We start from the raw sequence: 24,073 nt of genomic DNA, 5'->3' as shown, positions 1-24,073 counted from the left end.
GTTTGATCAGGCTGGAGAAGGGAAGGCAAAGGGGGGATTTAGTTGCTTTGCTCCACTACCTAAAAGGCAATAATACAGAAGACCAAGGTGATGCACTCTTCTCAGAATGGAACAGTGAAAGGGCAACGGAGAACAGACACAAGCTGCAACACAGGAAATTCCAGATGGGTGCAAGGTAAAATTACATGGAATTAAAGTTGCTCAGCAGGAGCGGAGGCTTGGACAGACTGTGGAGTCTCCATCCTTGGAGATTTTTCAAAATTCAACTGGACGAGGCCCTGAGCAACCTGTTATAACTTTGAAACTAGCTTCACTTTTGGACTTGATACCCCCAGAGGTCTCTTACATCTTCGGTTTTTCTGTGACCCTAGGAAGTCCAGAATGAGGGCTAAGATTTACCCAGCATGTATCTAAAGGACCTCTCAATTTTTTATCAGCCAACAGGATAAAGCCAGAAAGTGAAGTCCTGGGACAGAAGGCCTGTGTTTAGTACATTGGGTCATACGAGGGAGAGGCTGAAGCTGGAGAAGATGCCATTCCCATGTCAACTCTGTGCCCCAAGCAGCACAGCACAGAGCAGGCTGGCCATTGCACTGGGCACATGAGGATTACCAAGGAAGCAAGATGCCATGGCACTGCTTTGCAGACTCACAAGATGCAGGACTCACCAGGGGACAGGAAGGGTGCTGAGATAGGAGTCAAACATGTGAACAGTTTCAGCAAATTTAGTTTTAAGTCCACACTGTCAGCCACTAGTCCTGGGCTGTTGCAGGAACGGGAAGGACCCTGGCTCTGGGCACGAGGAGCTGCTCTGGCTGCCATCTGGCTGAGCAAAGCCTCCCTCTCCGAGCAGTCCCATCTCCAGAGTACCCACTATACCCAAGGTGAGTTGGGTCTTAGAGCACCATGCCTGGGCTAAGGGAGTCCTCACTCATCAGTCTATAGCAGTTTCTTTGCACCATCACAGTCCCTCCAAAAGGCTAATTTAGTGAGAGCAGAAAGACAGTCTAAAACAAGACATCTGAGTTCAGTGGATTTCTGAATTCAGCAGTTGCTGAATTTGTCTATGTCTCAGCTTCCATCTGTACAATTGGAGTTGTTGCCATTTGTGTCTGTTTAAGGGTAGTAGGTGGTTGCACAGCGAGACCCCAGTTGAACTGGAACTTTGAGCCATCCTCCTCATTCAAATATTTGAAAATCCATTTGGAGCAAAAAGATACTTATCAACATGACAACATTATTTCTATCAGGTAGGTGCTACTTACTGTACCTCTAGTAATTTCTGGGACATTAAATTCATATGATAAATTACTGAAGACTGGAAAAAATTCATTCACTGGCTTTATCCTGATGTAAATGTAGATGATATCTGGAAATATAACAGAAGATTAAATCATAGTTAAGTATTGCTGCAAAATTTTCTCATGCATATATTCAAAATACGTATGGTATTCCATGTTGTTATAGCACAGGAAAATATCAAAAGAAGCGTAGAAGGGATACTTACTTGAGTAGTCAGGACAGGCAATATCTTGTACCCTGACAGTCAAAGAATAAACTTCAACTCCTTGATTATCTGGGTTTTCTAAATCAATACTTTCAGTCATCTAAATTAAAAAGAAACACAATTATATTTATACTTCCTTACTTAAAGTCGCAATACACATGATGGCAATTACTCTTTTCAGCATTCTGTAAGTGTAGTCTCCCCCTTGGATATATAGAATTGCCCAGTAAGAGTAATGCAGGCTATTAATCAATTACAGGATTGGATTCCTGGCTTTTTCTACATGTTCACGCTCTGGTGTCTCTTGGCAATTCAAAACTCTTTCTTTCTGCCAACAAAATATCTTCCCCTTTAAGTGCAGGAGGTTTTATCATTTGGATCATAAGGTCTTGGCCTTTTGCCTGGTTAATTCAAAGAGAATGTAATGAGCTGGCTATTTGCTGTGCCCTTTGTTGGCTCAACAAGAATCTGCTGTTGCTAAATAGTAATAGTTACTCCTTGAGCTTGTGCCTGCAGACATGTTTTAAAGGTATTAGGTTCAGTCACAAGTGTTTATCCAGGAACCAAGTTGTTACTAAACGGTGGCTCACACAGATTTAAACGCTAATCTCCTGAACTCTGTCTTTCTGTAGGAGCCTCATAAACTCTGGGGCAACAGGACTAAAGCACAAACATCCACTGTTTATCGTCTACTGGGAAATTCCTGCAGGGACAAGACACTTCAGATAGCCTGTTACGTTATCCATACACGGTGATCAAAGGGCTGACAACTATCATATCCTGTGCAGCAAAGACAATGATTTTTATGCTGGGAGATGAAGCAGCTAATGGAAGTGCTCATTGACATGCATACCTCAGATCAAAAATTAAAGTAAGCCATACAAAATTTTTTCCTGCTTCTGCAGCACTCTTGTCTTTTAGACAGAATGCCTATTTTTTGTTATGTTTCCCTTTTTCTGTATTTGTCCACAGTTCTTCTTAAAGCAATGAAACAAGCCCTGTTGCATGTATCCAGAAACTGGTGGGAGTTCTGGCCAATGCAAATATGCCAGCAGCTATTAGCATGAGGAACCCGTATTTTGACATGCAAAGTAACAAAAGTGCAAATCCCACCACACTTTTATGAAAATTTACCACTCAAAGTGGTTTTACAGTTGTGACCAATGAAGCTGGGAAGTAGCTACTGAGTATGGGATTTCTCAAGTCTTTCGATTCTTCATGCTGAATAGCAAGGAACTTCCACAGTCTGTCATGAACAAATGGATATGAAATGGCAGCAAATTTCTGTTTATCCATATCAAAGTTTGTGCTTCACAATACCTAAAAAAGGATATTTTTTTTTCAATTGTATCTAGCACATTTATTTAAAACTGGAGAAAACAATTCACAAAATTCTGTATAAACCATAGAAAGCATCCTATCAAAGGGTATGTAGTTCACATCCAGCCAAAACAGTCATTCACCACATCATACCCACTGTGACATGCATTACAGTAATTCTTTTTTCCTTGTACAGCCAATGAATTCAAAGAACTTATAATACTTCAAAAGTTGACTTCTGAAATGGGACAATCTAAAACAAAACCACAAAAAACTGACCACAAGTCTTCCAGACACAGTGGACTCCAGAGCAAAGTTATTGCTTCCAAAACCAGATAATCCAGTGAAATTAAATCGGTTGTTTGAGGGATCAACATCAATATCTTTACAGTAATTTCTAAGATCAAGAAGAAATGTCCCAGCAGTTGCATTTTCATTTGCCTCTTTCCTGTTTAAAACAAACACATTTCCCATCAGAGCAACTTATATTTCTCTTCTTGAACTTTTCATATATTACACGCCAAAACACTGAATTCCATTTATTTTCTAAGTTAAATCCTGGATCTAAATAGGCAACAGTTGATAAAGTGTCCTGGTTTCAGCTGGAATAAAGTTGATTTTCTTTCTAGTATCTGGTATAGTGCTGTGTCTTGGATTTAGGATGAGAATAATGTTGATGGTGTTGATGTGCTGGTGTTTTAGTTGTTGCTGAGCAGCGTTTATACCAAGTCAAGGACTTTTCAGCTTCTCATATTGTCCTGCCAGCAGAGGCTCAGAGTGTACAGGAAGCTGGGAGGGGACACACAGCTGGGGCAGCTGACCCAAATTAGCCAAAGGGATATTTCATACCATATGATATCATGCCCAGTATATAAACTGGGAGGAGCTGGCTGGGGGACACCATAGCCTGGGGATTGACTGGGCATCAGTCAGCGAGTCGTGAGCAACTGTATTGTGTATCACTTGTTTTGTATAGTTGTTTATTATTATTATTATTATTATTCCCTTCCTTTTCTTTCCTATTAAACTGTCTTTATCTCAAACCACGAGTTTCACTGTCTCCCATCCCACTGGGAGCAGGGCAGTGAACAAGTGGCTGTGCAAGTGCTTAGTTGCTGGCTGGAGTTAAACCACGACATGAAGCAACCCAGTATCTGATCCATATGCTGTGGTGGACAACAGCCCTGTACAATGGGCAGGACATAAACATTTAGCCAGATCCAACCCATAAACCTGGAACTCAGCTAAACTTCAGAAGCTGCCACGATATCTTAGTGTTCAAGATTCGTTCAATTAATAATTAGCATTTTAAAATATCTTTACAATATTCATTTCTTCAATATGTTATAATGTTCTCCTGATGAGAACCTCATTATTTTCTCCTTAACTGATAGCTGGACCATGCTGCTGTTTTGTGAAACTGGCATTTCTGGCCCTGCTGTTGATGGTGAGGGTCCCTGTGATGGACATAGAATGGGGGCAGAGGGTGTTGATTTAATTTTTTTTTAATCAAGATAATTAAATACCAAAGACTGAAGAAGTAAATGAAATACCATTAAGCCCTGTTTTTGTTCCCTTGTACAATCTCTGTAAGACTAGTTCTTTATTTGATCACATTTTTTCCCTGAAGATTTTTGCCTTCTTCAGATCAAAATTTAAGCTCACTAGATAACAAAGAGACTGTTGTGTTATTGTCATGGATGTTGTATCTAAGTAGAAGAAAGTAGTAAGAATTGGATTCTTTTCATGCAAGCACATAGAAGTATACGGTTTAAATGCAAGACATTTCTATTAGATACTGAGCAAGCAATTTAAACAGATACCCACCAACTGGGTATTCCTCATTGCATAGGTTCTTGGCTTGAGATGACGAATTTTTATCCGCAGGACCATCAAACTACTGTAATTGCACCTGAAGAACTGCACTATGCAATGCAGTGTACTCTGACAGATCAGAGCCCAGGCGCATAAAACACTTAAAATGGACCATTTTTACTTCAGTCTTTCTAAGACACACTTCATCCATAAAATGGAGTTAATGTTATGTCCTCATCTGCAAATATAAACTACCTGATCACCACAAAGGTCTCAGAGCATTCATAGACATAGCAAAGTCCATGACTAAGTTAGTATGCATGGAGGACACCTATAAGAAGAGGTGATCTGGGCTCTGAAGACATTACAGATTGCATCAGACAAAAATCATGCAGGTCACCAGGGAGAGATCTAGAAGAGAAGATCAGGAAGTTTAAAATAAAACTCCAGAGCTGACTGGCAAGTTTTACCTGGTGAATGGTTCCCCACAGTTTAGCATAAAGTAAGAAAGGAGGAGCCTGGATCTGTAGGGGTCAGAAAAGTAACTATAACACATGGCTCTGATATCCTAAGGATTTAGGTATCTAAAAGAAAGACAGATAAAGTATGTGACTATACACGGATGGTTTTAGTTCAAATTTTCAGTTTGAACATGTCAGGAAATTGAGTTTTGTGCCCTAAGACACTTAAAGTGAACAGTAACCTTTAAAGGCTTAAAGATAAATGTCCATTTGAACCTCTAGCTATAGCAGGTCTGAGGACCCTAACTGATGTGTCCTAGACTGCACACTGGTCTGAGGCAACCAGGCAGCACTAAGGCAATGAAGATCCTCAATACCTGAAGGTAGAAGGATTGCATTCTGGTGGGTTGTCATTGATATCATCAATAATGATTGTGATCTCCATTTCGCTGGTGTGTCCGCCGCTGGGACTGTCCTCCACCCGGACTATCACTGAAACATTAGGATGGAGCCGCAGCGGAAGGGCATCTCGGTCAATCCTCCCAGTCACCTGCAGCACTCCAGTCGCTGGGCAGAAAGACAGAAGTTAGATGCTCACCATGGAGGGAAGTAACAAACACTCATGGTGCACATGCAAGAGCACAGGTTACCTCAGAGGACAGGTAGCAGAATAAAAAATATTCTGTTCTGTGCAAATCATGGCTGGTTTAGTTATTTTTTAAAATTATACAAAGTGGCTCTGAAAGTTCTGTGTAAGACTTTAATGGATAGATACCCATTGCTCAAAAATACACCATAGGTGGCCTCAGCAGAGGGCTTGGAGAGCAGTTAGATTTCCCTTACGCTCTCAAAGAGCTTGTTCGAGTCAGTGTTGAGGGCACTCACAGAGCATCAAGGACAATGAACTGCTAATGCCTGTGATGTCCTTGCTCTCCAGCTCATAAGACCATTTCACTTTCTGCTGTTATCATTCAAGCATCCTTCGGCACCTGTAAATCTACTCACACATCAACAGAGCTGCTCTTAGCTGTGACAGATTGCACCAAGTGCTCTGGTCAGCCATTCGCTTAATATTTTTTTTCCCTTCTGTTAGCCCCTGTTCAAAAAGATAAGGTTTTTGTGGCAGAGCACAGCACTATTCCCAGAGCACAAAGGAGGTAAGGGAACAGTGTATCTATCCTCTGGTCTTTGGGATGTAATTGAAGAGGAGGGTGGCAATACCTGGCCACAGGACTTAGCAAATGCAAAGCACTGTGCTGTGTGGCACCTCTTACAGCTGTGATAAGCAGTTATAGAGCAATAGCAGACACGGAGCAAAGTAGTCACTGAATGCCAGCCCTGGAGCAAAAACCTCAAGGCACTGGTGTATGCACCCCAGAGAGCACAGGGAGACAGGACCAGCATGACAGAGAGGACTCTTTTGGATGGCCTTGCCCGAGGTGGGTCATGAATCAAGCAATGAAGCTGAGGTGTGAATTTGCTGTGCACTTCAATGCTAGAGCCCATTTCAGGCAGGAGAGAGGACGGTGCAACTGTTTCAAGAGCCCCAGAAGGGTCACTACAGTCCTCAGAGATTAAAAAGAAGGCAGCTAATCTCACTTTCACCCAAGGGTTCATCACCTTCCAGCCATAAGACAATATTTGTCAATAAATCATCTTTAGTCTACTTTCTTCAAGATGTCTTACTGAATCTTGGTCAGCTGACCAAAGAATTTGACCCTAATAATGTACTGAGCATTTCTTATTTCTAGGGGTAGCCACAGAATAAAGTAAGTCAATTTAAAACTAAGGCAAAAATACTTTTTCCAAAGTAGCCACTCTCTTTTTTTTTGGGTGTCAGAAGGCACATTTTTGTTTGTCTTACATGGATTTATGGAGAAATATTTGTCAGAAGACTGGATGCTGTAGAAAAGTCTGCTGGGAGAGTCCTCATCATCAGGATCTTTAGCAGTTATATTGGCAACAACAGTGCCTGGGCTTTGCTCCTCTGGAATCCTGTAGATTCTTTGTTGTCTAGAAGAGAAAACAAAATTCAGCAAAGCACACATCTGTGTTTGCAAGGGCAGCTGATCACAGACTTAGCTGAGCAGCCAACTGTAGCAACAGAGCCATGGCCACACTGGGCTCAGAGATGGCTATTTGCATGTCAGGGTAAATATCCCAGTCCCCAGTTCTGCCAGCTGGATGTGTAGCAATAGCTGAACTGGTATGTATGTGGTCATAAAGCATGACATAGCCACACAAGTGTCCTTCCCATGCAACGTGTTCACAGTAAAAACAATTTGACTTTCACAGAATCGTGGAAGCTGAAGATGGAAAGGGCTGTTAAGTCAGGCAGTCCATCTCCCTACAGAGCCACCAGCTTATAAATCCACTTCCTGTAATTACTTCATTTTGCAAGAGAAAAACAAAAATAGAAGTAGTAGTGTAATTAATTCTCTTTTAGAATGAATTCTGGGGACTTTTTCAGGACAATAGTATCACTAAAAAGCTGAGTTGCCCCTGCAGTAGGGAGAGGCAGGGAAGAGTACTCCTGTGGGTGCCCACCAGATGAACATGCTCCAAACTCCCTGCAATATCTCTCTGTCTGATACATTTTACATGGGGAAAATGGTTCTTTACTGCTGCTGTTTGGTATGCCAGTGCTCCCAAATTTCCTATTAATTAAGTGAGTTTTATAGTTCAGATATAGTCTGTCAGGCAATTGTGCAGGATTGCTTATAATAGTTGCAGTTTCATCTTCATATGAGTACTCAGGTATGCAATTATGGTACTTGAACCACATAAAAAAGCAGGCATGGACAAGCACACAAAAACTGTGCAAGGAATTTATGAAGGCTGACTTACTCTACCGAAACATACACAAATATCTCTTGCTTCTAGAAATCAAAGGGAGTTGAAGGTGCTCATGAGGTCAGAAAAGCATTAGGAGTGTGGTTCAAAACTGAGTCCTTTTTGAGCATTTTAAACTTCTCATGCCACCACTTAGTTAGTTGACTAGTCTATAATGCTCAGTATAGGAAAGTATGAGCCCTTTGTTGTACTCTGAAAACCAACATCACAGGGCACCTAGCAATTGGAGAAGAGAATTACAGAGACAGAACAGAAGATCCCATGCCTCCAGGTCTCCACTTGCAATTTTAAAAATGGTTAAGAAGACACAGTTTCTTCAACTGTTTTGTCAGTTCATATGAAAAGAGGAAAGAATACAGGAGAGAAATCACAGAGGGTTTTCCCAGTAAAAACACCTAGCTTACAGCCAGAAGTAAAGAAGGAGTTTGTGAAGGCTGCAGAGTCAGTGTATTTGTTAAGTTTCTATCTCACTCTAGGCATTGCATCTCTTCCTTCCTTGTTCTCCTGTGGCTTCCAGAGTCACTCAGAAACAAAACACATAGCAACAAATCTCCTTCACTGCTATGAGAAATGCCACCCCAAAATGCCTCTCTGATCACTGGGGAATATGGGAGGGACAGCTCTAACTGGTTTTGGCTCAAAGTAGGGAACTCCCTATGCCCTTCCCTGGGGATCACAATTCCGGCATCTCTGTGGACTGCAAACTCACCACAGCTCCACCTTTGCAGCCCTACCAGCCCCCCTGCACCCTGCACGGGTCATTGCCCAGTCTCCACCAGATCTCTTGGGAAGAAACGGGATGTTTTTGAGCAAATCTTCATAGCATTGAGTACTAGTACAGCTGGGAAGGAGTTGGGGCTGCTTTCTACACAGCTATGTCTGGGCTGTGTCCTGTTGTCCATCTGTCCGCCACCTGTCAGTGGCTTTTTACAGGATGGTTCAAGCAGATCTTTTAGACATTGCAATGTAATTGTGGAGGAAGCATATGTTTGTTTTCTTGTCTTCTCCTTTGTTTTCCTGACTCCACAAGTTTTCCGTTGATTTTAACAGCCAGAATTTCAAAAGGCTGAATGCCAATGTAGTGTTGTGAACACCAAAAACAGATGTGCTTGCATATACTATGGGAACAATTAAAAAGACCCTTTGAAACTCTGTTCTTGACAGCTTTGATCAGGAGAATATAAAGAAGGTTTGCTAACTCATCAAGTTTTCCCAGCTCCCATCCCAGCACTAATTATTATAGTGTCAGAAAGTACATAGCCCCAGCCTGCAGCTCACATTTTGGCAGGGGAGAGGCCATACATGTGCATTGCAAGGACAGCTCATGAAGTGTAATTTAATCTAAAGTTCTTTACAAATTGAGCTGTTCTTTTTGGCCTGTAGTGTCAACAGCAGAATCAGATCAACTCTAATGTCAAGCTCCTGCTTCAGAAACAATTGTCTGTTGTGCTTTCCACTGCAAAACACCCCACTGGTGGCATTCTTTCTAATTTTTCCAAATTTTCAACAATATTCCAGATTCCAACTAAAACTCCACTAGTCTTCATAAGCTATTTCCAACGTGTGTTATGAAACAATTTCCTGCTTATGACACAGTCGGAGATGACAATGTTTCAAAGATCGCCAGGATTGTTTACAGGTGTAAGTGTCTGGGAAGGAGAGGAAGACAGATCAAAAGTGAGACCTTTTTACGTCTAGACATTTCTGCATGAATAAGCACCATTATGGTGAAATGCACATCTGCATGAAGGGTAAATTCTATACGATTGTATTCACACAGGGTAAAATTCATCTCCTTGCCTGAACCTGTCCAGAGGTCTTTGCATAGCTTTAACCTCTCCAAACGCTAACAAGTGCAACAAGCTTGTTTGGCTGTTCTTAGTATGAAGGCAGAGCCTGGAAAACTTGAAACTATTAAGAATAAAAATAAGAATAAAGAGGGAAATGAGAGCAAAGCTTTCCAGTAACAGAACAGGAATCATAACAAAATAAAAATACTGTTTTCAGTAATATTTTATTGTTATACTTACTTGCCCTTATGTTATACCCTCCACTGCCAAAGCGGGAAATCTGGGAAAACAGCTACATTTTGAGTACAATGGAAGTTTTTCACTCACGTGGTAAAGTAAGGTCTTTCATCATTGATGTTAATTATATTTATATTCACTGTTTTAGTCGAGTTGAGTCCATCTGGATCTGTCACTGTTATATTTAAAAAGTAACTGTTAAATAAGAAAACAAAACAATTCCATGGCTATGTAGGAAAACATTTCTCTACCTACTGTAAGCTAATAGACCACATGAATGAAATACATTCTCACCAATGTGGATCCTTCTCATAATCTAATTTTTTTGTGGAAAAAATGGCTCCGCTTTCCGAGACCATGAATGGAACTACTGCAGGGAGCAGTGAATACTGAAATGAAGAGGACAAGAAATTAGTCCTTGTATCTTTAAACATCCCTCCGTTTATCCCTTGCCTTGTAAAATAAGCCAAGTTATAGTACAGTATCTGCCTCAAAACTTTGCACATTGAAACACGCTGACACTCAGATGCCAGCACTAGCCCTGATCATCTGAGCTGAAGCAGCTCAAACTTGGTGGTACATGCTTTGCTTGACAGCCAGTGGAGAGCCACAGACACCGAGTTACATTGAAGTCCACACTATTCATTACCTCTGTGAACTCCAGCTCTGCAATGAGAATTTAACACAGGGGCCAGCCAGCAGAGCCACAGCGTGGCAGGCAAATATTGGCTTTGTGGTGGCAATGAAGTACATGCACAAAGGAGAAGAGAGAGAAGAAGGGGTGAGGCTGTGTTTCGAGGGCATAAGATGCACCATGCAGGAGGCAATGAAGTTCACGGGTCCAGATGATGGGAGAGGCCAAGAAGGGGAGAGTGGACTTTCACAGAGTACATGAGAGTGTGAGGTTGAAAGGTGTTTGCAGCAGCTTGGTGTTAACGTGGCTGTTCAGCAGCGGTACGCAGCAGCAGCCGCTTTATGCATTGCACAGCACAAATGGGGATCCACAGTGTGTAGGTGCAGGAGGGAGCTGAGCACCCTGACACCCTACATGGCAGGGAGAAAGGCAGCACCCTGATCCCCATGGCTGGGGGGGAGCTACCACGTGCCCACCACGTCCTCCCTGCTATCATCCACATGCTTCTGCCAAGCCATCACCAATAAGCCCTCAAGGACATTTCCTTTGATCGTGCAGGTGTTAATAATACTCATAAAGTCTGAAGTATGCAACATCAGAGGGTCATGCACCGTACAAGTAATCTGCAAAATCCACTGAGCAGATCTGTCCAGGGGATGCAATGGTTCTAGTGTTACCTTTTGGAAAAACACCAGAGGTACAGGGAGCTGAGTGAAACAACTTGCCTCCTGCAGTGATAGATTTAATTGAAATGCTTTTTAAAAAAGCAGCTGGGTGATCACAATTCTTTTAACTTTTTTTTTTTTTTTTTTGCCAGTTGACTTGTCTAAATTCCCTCTCCAGATTATTATTTTACCTGTTGCACAGCATTTTTATATTTGCAGCTTGTTATTATGCCTGAGCTTTGTCAGGGGTTAGGAGGCCTGCGGAACTCCTGCCATTCCTAAACCTCACCATGCTTCTGCTTCGCTCCTCACCAGTTCAGGTGTGGTGGTTTGACTGGGCAAAGCCTGAGGACAGACTTCAAGGCAATTGCTCTCTTGAATAATGCTGTCTTTTATAAAGCAAAGCCAATAAAGCAAAGCTTTGACACAATTCTTTGGTAAGTGCAGTTACTTTTCCCTTGTCTGCAAGCAAACATCACTTTCCAGAAATTTTTGCTGATACTAAGAGCATTTTCAGATCAGCTAACACATTTTCTTAACTGAAGGTCACAATTTGCTCTGGGATAGTAAAAAAGCTGAGATTCAGTTGCCTTGTAAGTGATTTACTTACAATCTCATTTAAAAGAATTTACTTTGCAATACAGAAGGTTAAAAAATTATTTACTTATAGTCACTCTCATCTACAATAAATGTTTTGCAAGCCCATTTTTTTTTAAACAGAGATACACAATTTCTACTGTATCTCTGATTAACTATATCAAACTATGCCTTCAATATCCCTTAATTTTGGAGGGCAGAGAACTCAAAATACAATTTGTGTCCAAAAATTGAGGCTGGGTTTTCTTAGTTTATTATTGAAAATGCTTCTTTTTTCCCGACTAAACTTTTTCCTGTGTTCCTAATAAAGAAGGAAGTTGTTGAAAGATGCTGGCAATTAGCATTTCAGATACAGTGGAGTATTTAATCTCTGACTTTTTTTAATACAACTTACTTTGAGTTCAGCATTTTCGGGATCAGCTGCATCAACTTTGTAAATGCGTTCTGCAGGTGTTCCTTCCAAGACATAGATCGTTACAGCTGCATGGATGTAAGTATACTCAGTGTTAATTGGGTAAGAATAGGGGACAGGGTAGCAAACACACTGATACATGAAGCTGTCCAGACCTATTCCTGCCTAGTGTGCCTTCTGACTTCACAAGTGTAATTCCAAAATCATCACAGAGAGCACAAACACTCCGAAGATAAAAAGAAACCAATTGCATATCTATAAACAGGCAACCATCGCTGTGAGTTGCAATATGAATCGTGTGCCTTTGGGAGAAAGACTGATCTTAACATACCTCCTATCTTGAGCTGCTCACAGGGTATGGAGTAAAATTACACATTTGGGCTACACTTGTGTCTTTATTTACTATGCAGATGAGGAAAACGTGGCCCTGTGCGAGGTCCTCATCACCATCTCCTCACTGTCCACCTCCCATCCCTTGCCAGGAGAGCTCAGAGCCTTTCCTCTTTAATTTCTGCTTTTGCTTTACATCTGCGAGGTAAATAAATAGTGTATGGTCTGCGCTGACTTAAATTTTTGCCTCATTAAGGGTGCTAGTTCAGTGCAAGGTGTATTTCTTTCCATGTCAGGAATTCTCACAGCTGAGCCATCCTTTATGGATCCCTGTCAACAGGCTTAACTCTCCTTGGGTATAGTGACTAACAGAACAACAGATCTTTAGATCACATTATTTGCTTTATGCCCTTTTGTATCTGCTGGATCTGCTGTTTCTGGACTATTAATTTCCATTGTGACCCTTGCTGACTGCTTCTTCTCATCAGAGCAGTGGGAACCCCACAGCAGCGTAATGAGTTGTTCCCAAAGGACAACAATGTGAATATAAAGTTTAATGAGAGGGAGATGCTTTTTCATAACCAGCGAATGCGTAATTAGTGTCTAATTGTAGCTGGTACTCTTAACTAAAGCCACAGAGTTAGACAGATGAGACATCTACGCTCACCAATTTATGGCAGCTCTAGCTGAGAGTTAAACTGATGCACTTACTTGTAACAAGCTCCCACGTAGAGCGTGTTTCATGCTGTGCTGATCCCCTGAAGTGTCACATTTAATTATTATTAGATTTTAGCAGCACCCATGATATGCAAGACACCAGCTATGCTGAGAAGATGACACAGCCTCTTCCCTAGGGGAAGCTAATTTGCTTTACAAACTCAGTGTTGTATGGAAGCAGGAACGCCAATGTGCTTCAGAGGCATTAGTGAAGTGGGCTGGATCTGAGCGGGCCTGGGCTGAACCCAGGCTGCGAGTCACAGCCTATGTAATGCTGCTGCTAGTCCAGATCTAGGGGGGTTCAGCAACCACCTCCAAATACCTACCATGAACGGATCACAGTTTGGTATTTTCAGACAGAAAAGAAATAATATTGAATTATTGAATGCTCTTCCACACAGTGCTGTTAGAATATAAAGACTTCAAAGAGGCTCTCAGTAGCTCATGAAATAATAAGAACGTACTTTTGCACACTACCTGAACAGTTCTGTCTGCATGTGAATACATAATAAATACATCACTATACTCTGTCACCTCATGGTACAATTTTTCCAGGTTCCTCTCAGTAAATAAACAGGATAAGATTGCTCAAAGAGTAAGACAATTATTTCCTGTCCTTTTTATGGATGGCATTGTCACTCGTATTAGGTACTGCATGGCATACAAAGCCTGCACTGACAGCTGGGGTCCAGACACTCCAGTTTCATCCCTGAGGCTACTGCAAACTCCTCCCTGTTGCACCTTTGCCAGTGGTCTGAAAGTAAAGCCAGTTAAGGCCACCTGCCCCACGCAGGAGACAGAACTCCCACCTGCCCCACGCAGGAGACAGAACTCTGCCTCATTCCATTTGCACCACCATAGATCACGATCTCCAAGATCTCATGCTTCAAACTGATTTTCCACCTAATTTCTCATGCGAGATGCGAGGTGCAAATGCAATATACATCAGCAGAGCAATGTTTTTATAGCTTTCCCTCAGAAATTCTTGCACATACACAATATACACTAATTTAAATTTATCTTGCTTCTCCAAATCAGTCCAGTTTTCAACAAATTACTGAAAAATGTATCCATACTTAATGGTTATATCCTTACCAAATTTCAAGTTTCTAATACATACCTCTAGGAAGGTATTAACCTCATCAAAAAAAGAACATGCGTATTTATTGGTATAAAAACCTTTTTTTTCTTCTAATTCTTCAGGTGCTTCAAAATGGTTAAATCATTTTTGGTCAAAGCTTCAAGAAAACTAAAAGTGCATTTTCAGAGATGAAGCATACCAAATATTTGTGTAAATAAAGCTCTGATAAAAACAGTGTCCCTATCCTGCCTTGTTTTCCTAAAGGAAAATGCTTAGACCACTTTAGCTACAGGCCCTGTATGCGGCTATTCTTTTTTTGAATCTGATGTCATCTTTGTAAGTATTGTTCTTTTCAAATATTGCCACTGTCTTACTTTGAATTGCCATATTTCCTTGAAATACAGGACGTTCATTTTTATCTGTTACACGGACCGTCAGTATGCTAAGGTCAGTTCTCCCAGTTGTGTCTTCAACGAAAATCTGTAAATCAAAGCTCTTTGGCATAGTTTCATAATCTAGGACAGGATTTCCAGTGGTAACAACCTGAAAAGGAAAAATTATTATAAGCACATGATGCAAGAGATATAAGTTATAGTTTATACAAGTGAATACAAGTAAAGGGACACTTTCCATCAGTAAGCAGTGAGTATTTTCGATCATCTTCTACTTGCTGGCACTTTACTTGTCAGTGGCAGCAATGTGAGAAAAACAGTGAAAAGACAAAAACATTGTGGCTTCATGGAGCAACTCAAGGACTTCTTGTGTGAGGGACAATTTGAGGAGGAGAAAGTCTAGAAGGAGCTGTCTTGTCTCACAGGCAATGCTTTGCCTTCAAGGCCAGGACCACATCTTGCAGGTACTTGTCTCTACCAAGTCCTCACCTTTCCACACCAAGCTCCAGGAGCAGTCAAGGTGTGATGAGACTGAAAACTGTGAGGAAGCCCTGCAAGACACAAGGGCAGCTTCACTACTTCTGTGAGTCAGGAGCATGAGGGGGAAGACCTTTTATTTGCAATAAGGATTGTGGGGGCAGGAGACTGTATAGTCTAGCAGGTACCAGCCCCTTCCTTGTATAAGCTGTGTCTGGGAGAAGACTTGCAGGAAACCAAAGAAAGGAGAGAGCTGCATGAGCACACTGTATGAGAGAGAGAGACCAGAACTGCTTGGTGAAAATGTTGAACTAATTAAAAAATAACATAGGCCTTAAGTTTTGTAAGATTGGTAAGGCAAATGTGGCAAATATTTGTTTTGTTGTTTTGTTTTTTTTTTAAAATAAAAAGACGTCCAGCTCTGCATATCACCTCTTAACACAGAAGATGTACAAGCACAAGACTGACATTCCATGAAAAAAAAACATTAATGACACTGATTTTGGATTTAGGATGAGTCTAGAGCAATAGCAGGATGCTGGAAGTTGTATGCCACAATATTCACTTCCGCAACTAATAAAGAAACCAGAACTTTCCTTTCTTGGACAAGAAAGGAAAAAGATGACTATTAAATTTGCCGTGTAGGTAAAAACTCTGAAGCTTGAACACAAGTAGTAGGGGTGCTGTGGAACAGGAGAAGGAGAAAAATCGGCGCTTAGAAGTGTGTGTGATAAGGAGTGTGTCAGTGCATTTACAGTACTGCAGAGTGGAGGAGCCTGGGAAGGATGCAGGAAAACAATGAAATAAATCCTTGATTTTAGATGAGATGCCACAGCCAGAGGACAAAGGCAAAAGCGACGTCACCACAATCAGAAGACAGAACTAGAACCAATTATCTAGAACTAGAGCAAATTAACAAAGACAGTTGCAGGACAGTGAACAGAAGCACAAAAGTTTTATGCCTTCTGATAGGTGAAACAGCTGCTCTCTGGAACCTTATGGGTTTTGTTATATTACTGCAGGAGAAAACAACCATGTCCTGGATGGCCTCCTTCTCCCTTACATTGTGCAAACAGAAGGTTCCCATAAAACTGATGCTAACTCAGAAAAAACATGCTACAAAAGCTTGTAACACCAATGGGAAGGTTGCTGTCCAAAATGAATGCTGGAGATCTAAATACAGTAAGCAGATGCAATGAGTTCAGCATGAGAAACTGTACAGTTCGAAGGAGAAATTGTGTGCTCTGGGGATTATCCCTCCAGTTCACAGCCAAATATTTTCATTGGTGGTGTAACTACAGCCAGATTGCCTAAATACACATCTTCCACTCTCCTTTATAGAGAACTTGAAAGTGAAGATGTGAATCTAAATGGTCTCTTTGTAGGTTGCTTTTGAGAACAGCTTGCCACTGGTGTAGGCTATGAGCCACAGTTTACCTCTTCTCCAGGTAGGAGCAATGCTTACTGATAAAAGCAGCACTGTACTTGAAGCAGCTGCAGACTTCATGAAAGGGAGTCTAGAGTCACCCCATAATTGTCCACTCCTTATTCCACCTGAGAATTTCACTGCTCCTTGCTTCCCCCTTCACTCCTGGGATAAAAAGGGGCCATCACTAAGAGCATCAAGGTAGTTTCAGGCAGCAGTAGGTATGTTTTCATGCATTCAACACATCTTCTGCCCATGGGATTCTTCAAACAAGAGTAAGGTGAGGAGGAATGGGCAGGGCTCAGATCTCAGAAACTGTGACTTTCTCAGAAATCTCAAAACATATCAAGAAATGTGATATTGCCTTGGCTTGCTGCAACAGGAGTTAACGTGCTTCATAAATGCAGAGAAGCCTGTGGTAACAGGTGCTTAGCTAATCTACAAACCCCATAATTCATACATGAAAGACTTCCTTTTTCTATATCTTAGCAAAGATCTAATGGCACTAAGTAGCGCTGAGGTATCTCATTTTGGATCACGTTACTTTTGCAAAATATTGGACTAATCTGCTGCAACATAGCATAAATAATTAAAAGTTCCAATGCTCATCAAATAAATGAACTAAGGACACACATGTATTTATCCTCGCCTTAAAAGTTGTAATTAGTACTCAACTGCTAGTTTGCAGAATTTCTATGTAGCTTTCTCTATAATTTTTTCATGACTGATATTCACTGGCCCAACCTCTTTGCTTCAGTCCTTCAAGTGAGTTAGGAAATCCTGAAAACAACTACAGTTCAAGGAAGAGATACGAAGTCCTCAAAGGCCATTCTGGTAATGAGGCTGTGGTATGAAATGGACATAAACTGGCACTTTGGAAGAAGCAGTCTCCAGCCTACACCTTTCTTGGCCGTTCATTTTCATCTTTGTGTCAGTCTCTGCACTGTGCTAGAACAAGAATTTCTCCACCATCCCTGCCATGAAAAAACAATGAGAGACTTTTTATCTATTTGCAGGGTTATTTTTCTTCCAGATTAATTTGTCAGTCCCACTCAACAAGCAGCAATATAAAATGCTTGTGCTGCACAGAATAGAGATGGCATGGGAGAGGAACAAGCAGGTATAAAAAAGGGCTATGCTTTGCAGCAGAAGGGATAGCTTTAATTCAAAATGCCAAAATACAGCCTAGGAAAGGAGTCCTACATTATGAATTCTCTGTCAGCAAAGCCAGCTTAAGGGACATATCCATTTCCATCTGCCTGTTATATCCTCTCAGTGAGCCACTTCAGGTGTTTGTGCAGCCACATCCTACGCTTCACAGGTGAAAGAGGGCTTTTTTGAGAGTTTTTTTGGCCATTTCACTGGTCTGGCTGGGGAGCAGCTAAAGAACCAGCACAACTAAGCTTTGTACTCTGCTGGGAGGCAGGAGAATGGGGACAGCAGCAGCTCCACAGGCAGGTTGGATCAATGAGCTGCAACCACCTGGAGTCACAGTTTTACTTTCCCCAATTTTTTTCCCAGAAACGTCAGCAAAGAGAAGAAGAAAAGAACCCTTGTATTGATTCTGTGAAAACCTGAACTTCCTTGGAAATACCCAGAAAAATTAACTTTGTAAGTCTCCACTCAGTGTCTATCTGTATCTTCTAAAGACACACTTCAGTGTCACAGTTCAGGCTTAGACATACAAGTGAGTTACAATGAGATGACAAGTTACCATGTGTCTGAACAGTCATTGCTAGTGACAAATGTGAGCTAATACTTGCTAATTTATCCAGCAATTAAAATACCCTGAAGTAATTGAAATTGCTTTGCATTTGCCATAGGACAAGAGTACGCAATAGATAGAAATAGATCACAGATGTGTGATAACTTCTTACCTCAAGATAACTTCCCTATGTGTCACAGCCTTCGTTCAGAATTAAACATGGCTTTGAGCTGACTCAGCTTACTTTATTTGGGAAGTGAGTCAAATTAATTTTAATTCTAGGTGAGAGTGGTCAAACAGAAGCTGCATGTGGTTTAACTAAGCCACTTTAAATTCACAGTGACTTCATATAAATTAAGTTGAAAAACTATGGATAAATTCTCAATACAGAAGCAGGTCCTATATGTCCTTCTTCATCACTTATTTTCCAAAAATAGCATTTTTTCTGTCACAGAATAAGTGGAATTATTGATAAGTGTTTTTTGCCTAGAAACAATTAAAAATTATAATCACTATTGCTACTCATTTGTCATATCTATTACAGCATGTACAAACACTGCCACAGCCTGCATTTGCAACTCTCTTCTGGTTAAAAGATGAGTCACTATGCACTGTCAGTGCTCAGTAATCCAGGGAACATCAGCCCACATGACTGAACATTGCTCAAGCTAAACATAAAACTCACCCTATATTCGAGATCTCCGTTGGATTCAATATCAAAAGCCTCTGTAAGTGGATTTGAATTTACTATGGTAGGAAGTATTGCAACACCTTCAGAAGACAATGGAGAAACAGTTACATTAAAGGTATAAACTGAAACACCAGCTGCTGAATTTTCTTCAACAGTGCTTGTTGCAGGTAAGCCCTTAAGCAACTGGGTTCTTCTTCCTGCAAGATGAAAATGAATGTAAAATTACTTCTGGGAATCCTAGGCTAGCAGGAGCACACAGCTTGTGCCAAGAGCTGCCATTAATGAGCACAAAATGGCCCGATTCTCTTTTTGCTTATGAATGGTGGCTTTGCACAGTAGTAAATCCAGTGCTAATGGCAAAAGAATAAATCTTTTCTCTAATTCAGTACTATACTATACTATAAATCTGGAGTGGCTGATGTTAAAATAGTATTGTTACTGCGTTGTTTGCCTTCATATATGCCGTTATACAAAAGCAAAGAAACCAAACGTGTTTCTATTATTTCATTTCACCCCTGTGCTAATTGCTGCCTCTGTGCACTAATCACATCAAAAGCACCTTAAATCACACAGGGCTGGATGTTAAAGAAACAATCTTTTTTGTGAATTATGCCATCTGCAGCACCCATTTCCTCCATTTTCCCTCCTCTTATTCTTGCTAGCACAGCCATGTGCGTGCCTGGCTCGTCAGTTGTGCGAGTCAGCAACACCTTTGCAATGTTATGCTGTTGTGTCTTCTGCTTTGAGTATGGAAGAGCAACCTCCATTCCTTGGAGGAGCTGCCAGCCCACAGAAGCACCCTGTGGTTCAAAACTGCCTGGCAGCAGCACAGAGCACTGTGGCATCCAACAGCTTTGCGTGAGCTCCGTCTTTCTCAATCAGACCTCTGGACTCCTCAAAATAAAATCTGTGCTTGATCTGCTGGTTAGCTTTTGTTTTTTGTTACTTTAACAAAGGCCTCTAGTGCTTTATCCCATGAAGACTGTCTAGAAAACATAAATCAGGACATCCCTAAACTGGCAATGTACCTCAGCGTGAGGCTATGGCAGGGCTGAATGTTGCTTGGGCAGGCTTCGGTGGCTTGTCCAAAACACTTGCCAAGAAAGCTGGCTCTGTTCAGTCAAACTTCCGACATACTGTGTGCCAAGACGGAGGCAGATACTGCTCACTCAAGGGCCTGGCCAGGCTGTTCACACACCAGTGATTACTGTAGCAAAAGCTCCATGAAGTCTTTATTTTTTCTGGGCGGCTGCAAGGTAAAAAACTGCTATGGGAACCAGTCTGAGGCCATTAGGGCTACACCATGTTTCTGCTTGGATGCTCAGGCTCAGCCTGGAGCTTGGGGACGTAATGCCAAGAGGAAATCTGCTGCTTTGCAACACCTCTGCAATGTGGGACAGAACCATCTCCCTTTGCCCATTCTCATGTGGCTGGGAAAGGATGGCCCACATCATAGAATCATATAGAATCATAGAATGGTTTGGGTTGGAAGGGACCTTAAAGATCATCTAGTTCCAACCCCCCTGCCATCAGCAGGGACACCTTCCACTAGACCAGGTTGCTCAAAGCCTCATCCAACCTGGCCTTGAACACTTCCAGAGAGGAGGCATCCACAACTTCTCTAGGCAACCTGTTCCAGTGTCTGACCAGAAGCACTCTAATTGCCATTCTTCCAGCAGTGGCAGGCTTTTTAATCTGGAGGGAAAATGTTCAGCTTCAACACTTTCCAATGACATTAGAAGAAGCCTTAGTGACTTTTTCTCCAAACTATCAAAAAAACTTATTTCCCTACCTCCCTAGAAAAATTTTGGAGCATTTTCGAGATAGCCCACAGAAGGCCTTTGTGTGACAGACATTGCTCCTATTACTGGCCTCTCACATAACTGTTCTCCATAGGATCAGAGAAGACTTAGGATCCCAGTGCCTTTGCTACATGAGAAACAAAACTAATAGCAGTAGATGAGTCCACAAGACAAAGCATGGAGTCCCATGGTCTCCCTTCTTCTCACATCCCACCCCTGGAGGCACTTGTCCTTGCAGTGTTTCTTGGAGCACTTCTTAGAGCAGCATGACTTCATCAGACACCTCCAGTTCTTCCTCTTGCAGCCTGCAAGACTCACTGCTTTGTAGGGAGGAGAAGGAGGGAGCACAGGGGATGTTGTTCACGTAACCAGCCTAGGCTGTGGTGGAAAAGTCTGATCTGTTCTGAGCATAGGGCCTCCCTGCTCAGAGGCAGAGCGGAGGCACTTTCCCAGAGCCTCTCCACAGCTGCATGGAGGTTCCCATGCTCCCACACTCCAGATACACATGGATCACTGGGCTGTTTGGAATTGATGGGAAAAAAGGCCTCAGAGACGCTTTGCAGGTGGGTGAGGTACAGGCTGGGATGTGGGAGAGTGTGAGGTGGGAACTGCCTATAAGAATGAATCTGAACAGGTCACACTGACACTGCAGTAGGACTGAGTTCGGCTGAGCTGTTACAGATTTACATCAGTGGAAGCAGGACCCAGTGAAGGTCTGAGTTTTTATCAATGTTCTTATAAATTGTGGAAAACATCATCAACAAAAACCACACATGCAAATGAGACTGGGCTGAGAGTGTCTTCTGGGGATACATTTCCATACAGGGAGCTGAACTTTGACTATAATCTCCTGTGGACAGTACCTGATGAATCCAGTTCCCTCAGCAAGCCACAGTTCATTAATGGAAACCATTCATAAAATCAATGAAATTTATAACATTTAGAAATGTAGAAAGGAAAGAGTTGCTATTTTTTTATTATCTCTAAAGATTTAATTGGCTGTTTATTCAGGATTTGTCTTTCTAAATCACAAGTTCCTACTTCATGCTCTTTATTTTTAACTGAAAATTTTGGTACTGCATCTAAATGGCTTTTTCTTCTTTCAATTTATTTTACAAAAGTCTCCTTCCATATTCACAAGTCCTTGCTTACCTCCTTACTTCAGAGAGCAAAAGATGCCTGAAGCAATTTAATACATTATTTATCAGATTTACCAACCCCAAACATTGACAAATGCTGAGTCCAAGACAAAGGAATCATGAGATTAAGTCTTATTTATCTGTGATTTGTTAGTCTTTACAGTGTGCTTGAGTCACACTTTCAAGCTTTTCTCTCTGCACAACCATGCAGGTTAGAAAAACACTATTTTTCAGGGAAAGCTGAGATTCACATGCAGTGTCCTGATCAGTTCTGGGGACATCAGGGAAACCATCAAATACTGACAGGTTCCCGAGGGTTGGCAGAACTCTCAATTCCTTGAGAGCAAAGTGACCCTACCTGAGCAGCTAGCTTACTACAAGCAACACCAAGACTGCAGTTTGAAGATCTGCTATAACTTGCTAACATGCACATATTCATATTGGCAAATCTCCCACGTTTTAACACTGGGCAAAGACAGTGATATTACCCTGCTAACATTCTCCACAAGTGTTTTCCTGTTTGGTCCCGTTTGCTTGCTTTTTTTACTTAATCAAAGAGAAATGTTAGCAATATTTGAAAGGAAAATACTGGAGTATTAATACTAGGTATTGTTTCTTGGAGAGCTGACCTCCTTTCCCACTCCAACACTGTCACACTGAGCAGTGGCTACAGCACACGAAGTACTTCATCCAGCAAAGTGTCTTGGCACAGAGTCATATTCTCTTCTTCATTATACTGCCGTAACCACAGAGCTCAATCTATTTCAGTAGGAAAATAATTGTTACTTGATTTTTTCCATTCGTGTCTGATCCCTAAATATGTATTATAAAGCTCCCAAGAGAAAGTATAACAGCCAACAGTGTTCTAATTTTAGCAGTGTAATGAAATCATGTTCTTACCAGATACTACTCCCAGCAAAATGAGGAGAAGGAGCATGCTCTTCATCATCTTTATGACCATGTCCTTCATGTTCCCAGGATGCAAACTGAAGGAAGATCTCGGTATGTTTTCCCTAGTTTACATCAGCTCCACCTATATTTTTCCTCTTTGTCATGTTGTGGAGTGAGAAACAAAACAAAGGACCCATGTCTCTAAGGGAGTTTCTAAACACCGTCAGCTTGTTTGCTTGTCAGGGAACTGCTCCTTGCTGACACTCCATCCACAAACCTGGGCCATGCTTGAGAAGCCATGAATAGTCCTTTCACTGCAAGCATCTTATTTATCGAAGCATTAGCAGAAGAATCTAGTAAGTTCTAACTCTGGAAATACTGTGCTGCTTTCATCAGTCTGGCAAATGAGATGCTTTCTTCACACATCAGGATAAAATACTCATTATTTCTTACTTAAACCAAGAACTTGAAGTTTTCTCATTTCTCTGGGTATCAGAGAATAACTCAGACCATATACACTGCATACCTGGAAGTAATATTGCAGCATGGGTACATAATGAAGTTAGCTTTGCTGTAGCTGTCTCAGAAACAGCATGGACCACAACGCAAAGTGCACTGGCTCCCTTAGGCATTTAGCCAGCTAGCCCACAATACACCCATGCAACTTTTTTTTTTTAATTTAAGGGCAGTCTTAGTGTTTTTTCATGAAGCATAGTATAGAGGTGACACTAATACTAGAACTGGATGCAATATAGGTGCATCAGCATCAACTCACAGAATAATTTAGCTTGGAAGGGACCTCTGGAGGTCATCTAGTCAAACACTCTGCTCAAAGCAGGCTTAATTAGATCAGGTTGCTCGGGACTCTTCTAGTTGATTCTGGAACACCTCCACACAAACTTAACAGCTCTGCTAAGAGGGAGAAGTTAGAGATTCAGGTTTAACACAGCTCTGGAGAAACTACACTGATTTGTGAGCTGAGCTAACCTAGCATTTCTGGATGGTTCCGCGTGACACACTGTGGCTGTCCCAGTGAAAGCTGACAGGAGTTCAGAAAGCTCTGTCCTGTGCTCCTGTGTTTTGTGTAGTATGAGCATGTTAATTGAATATGCTGAACATGAACAGCTAGTT

General features: G+C 41.6%; 1 protein-coding gene across 1 annotated transcript; it reads right to left on the bottom strand.

Annotated features, from left to right (window-relative positions):
• Positions 1 to 1,265: 1,265 nt before the first annotated feature.
• On the bottom strand, positions 1,266 to 23,021 carry LOC104520374 (cadherin-related family member 3; the record flags this gene model as incomplete). Its single annotated transcript, XM_010162409.2, has 11 exons — positions 22,952 to 23,021; positions 19,105 to 19,307; positions 14,794 to 14,962; positions 12,274 to 12,359; positions 10,278 to 10,372; positions 10,074 to 10,178; positions 6,968 to 7,116; positions 5,481 to 5,670; positions 3,107 to 3,275; positions 1,508 to 1,607; positions 1,266 to 1,369 (listed from the first exon to the last, which is right to left on the bottom strand). Coding segments are annotated over exons 1-11 (1,440 nt in total), but the record flags the coding sequence as incomplete, so codon positions are not given.
• Between the last annotated feature and the right edge of the window lie 1,052 nt (positions 23,022 to 24,073).

The sequence above is a fragment of the Antrostomus carolinensis genome, unplaced genomic scaffold (assembly GCF_000700745.2).
Source record: "Antrostomus carolinensis isolate BGI_N321 unplaced genomic scaffold, ASM70074v2 scaffold310, whole genome shotgun sequence".
NCBI lineage: Eukaryota > Metazoa > Chordata > Aves > Caprimulgiformes > Caprimulgidae > Antrostomus > Antrostomus carolinensis.
This window is presented reverse-complemented; position numbering and strand designations above follow the sequence as displayed.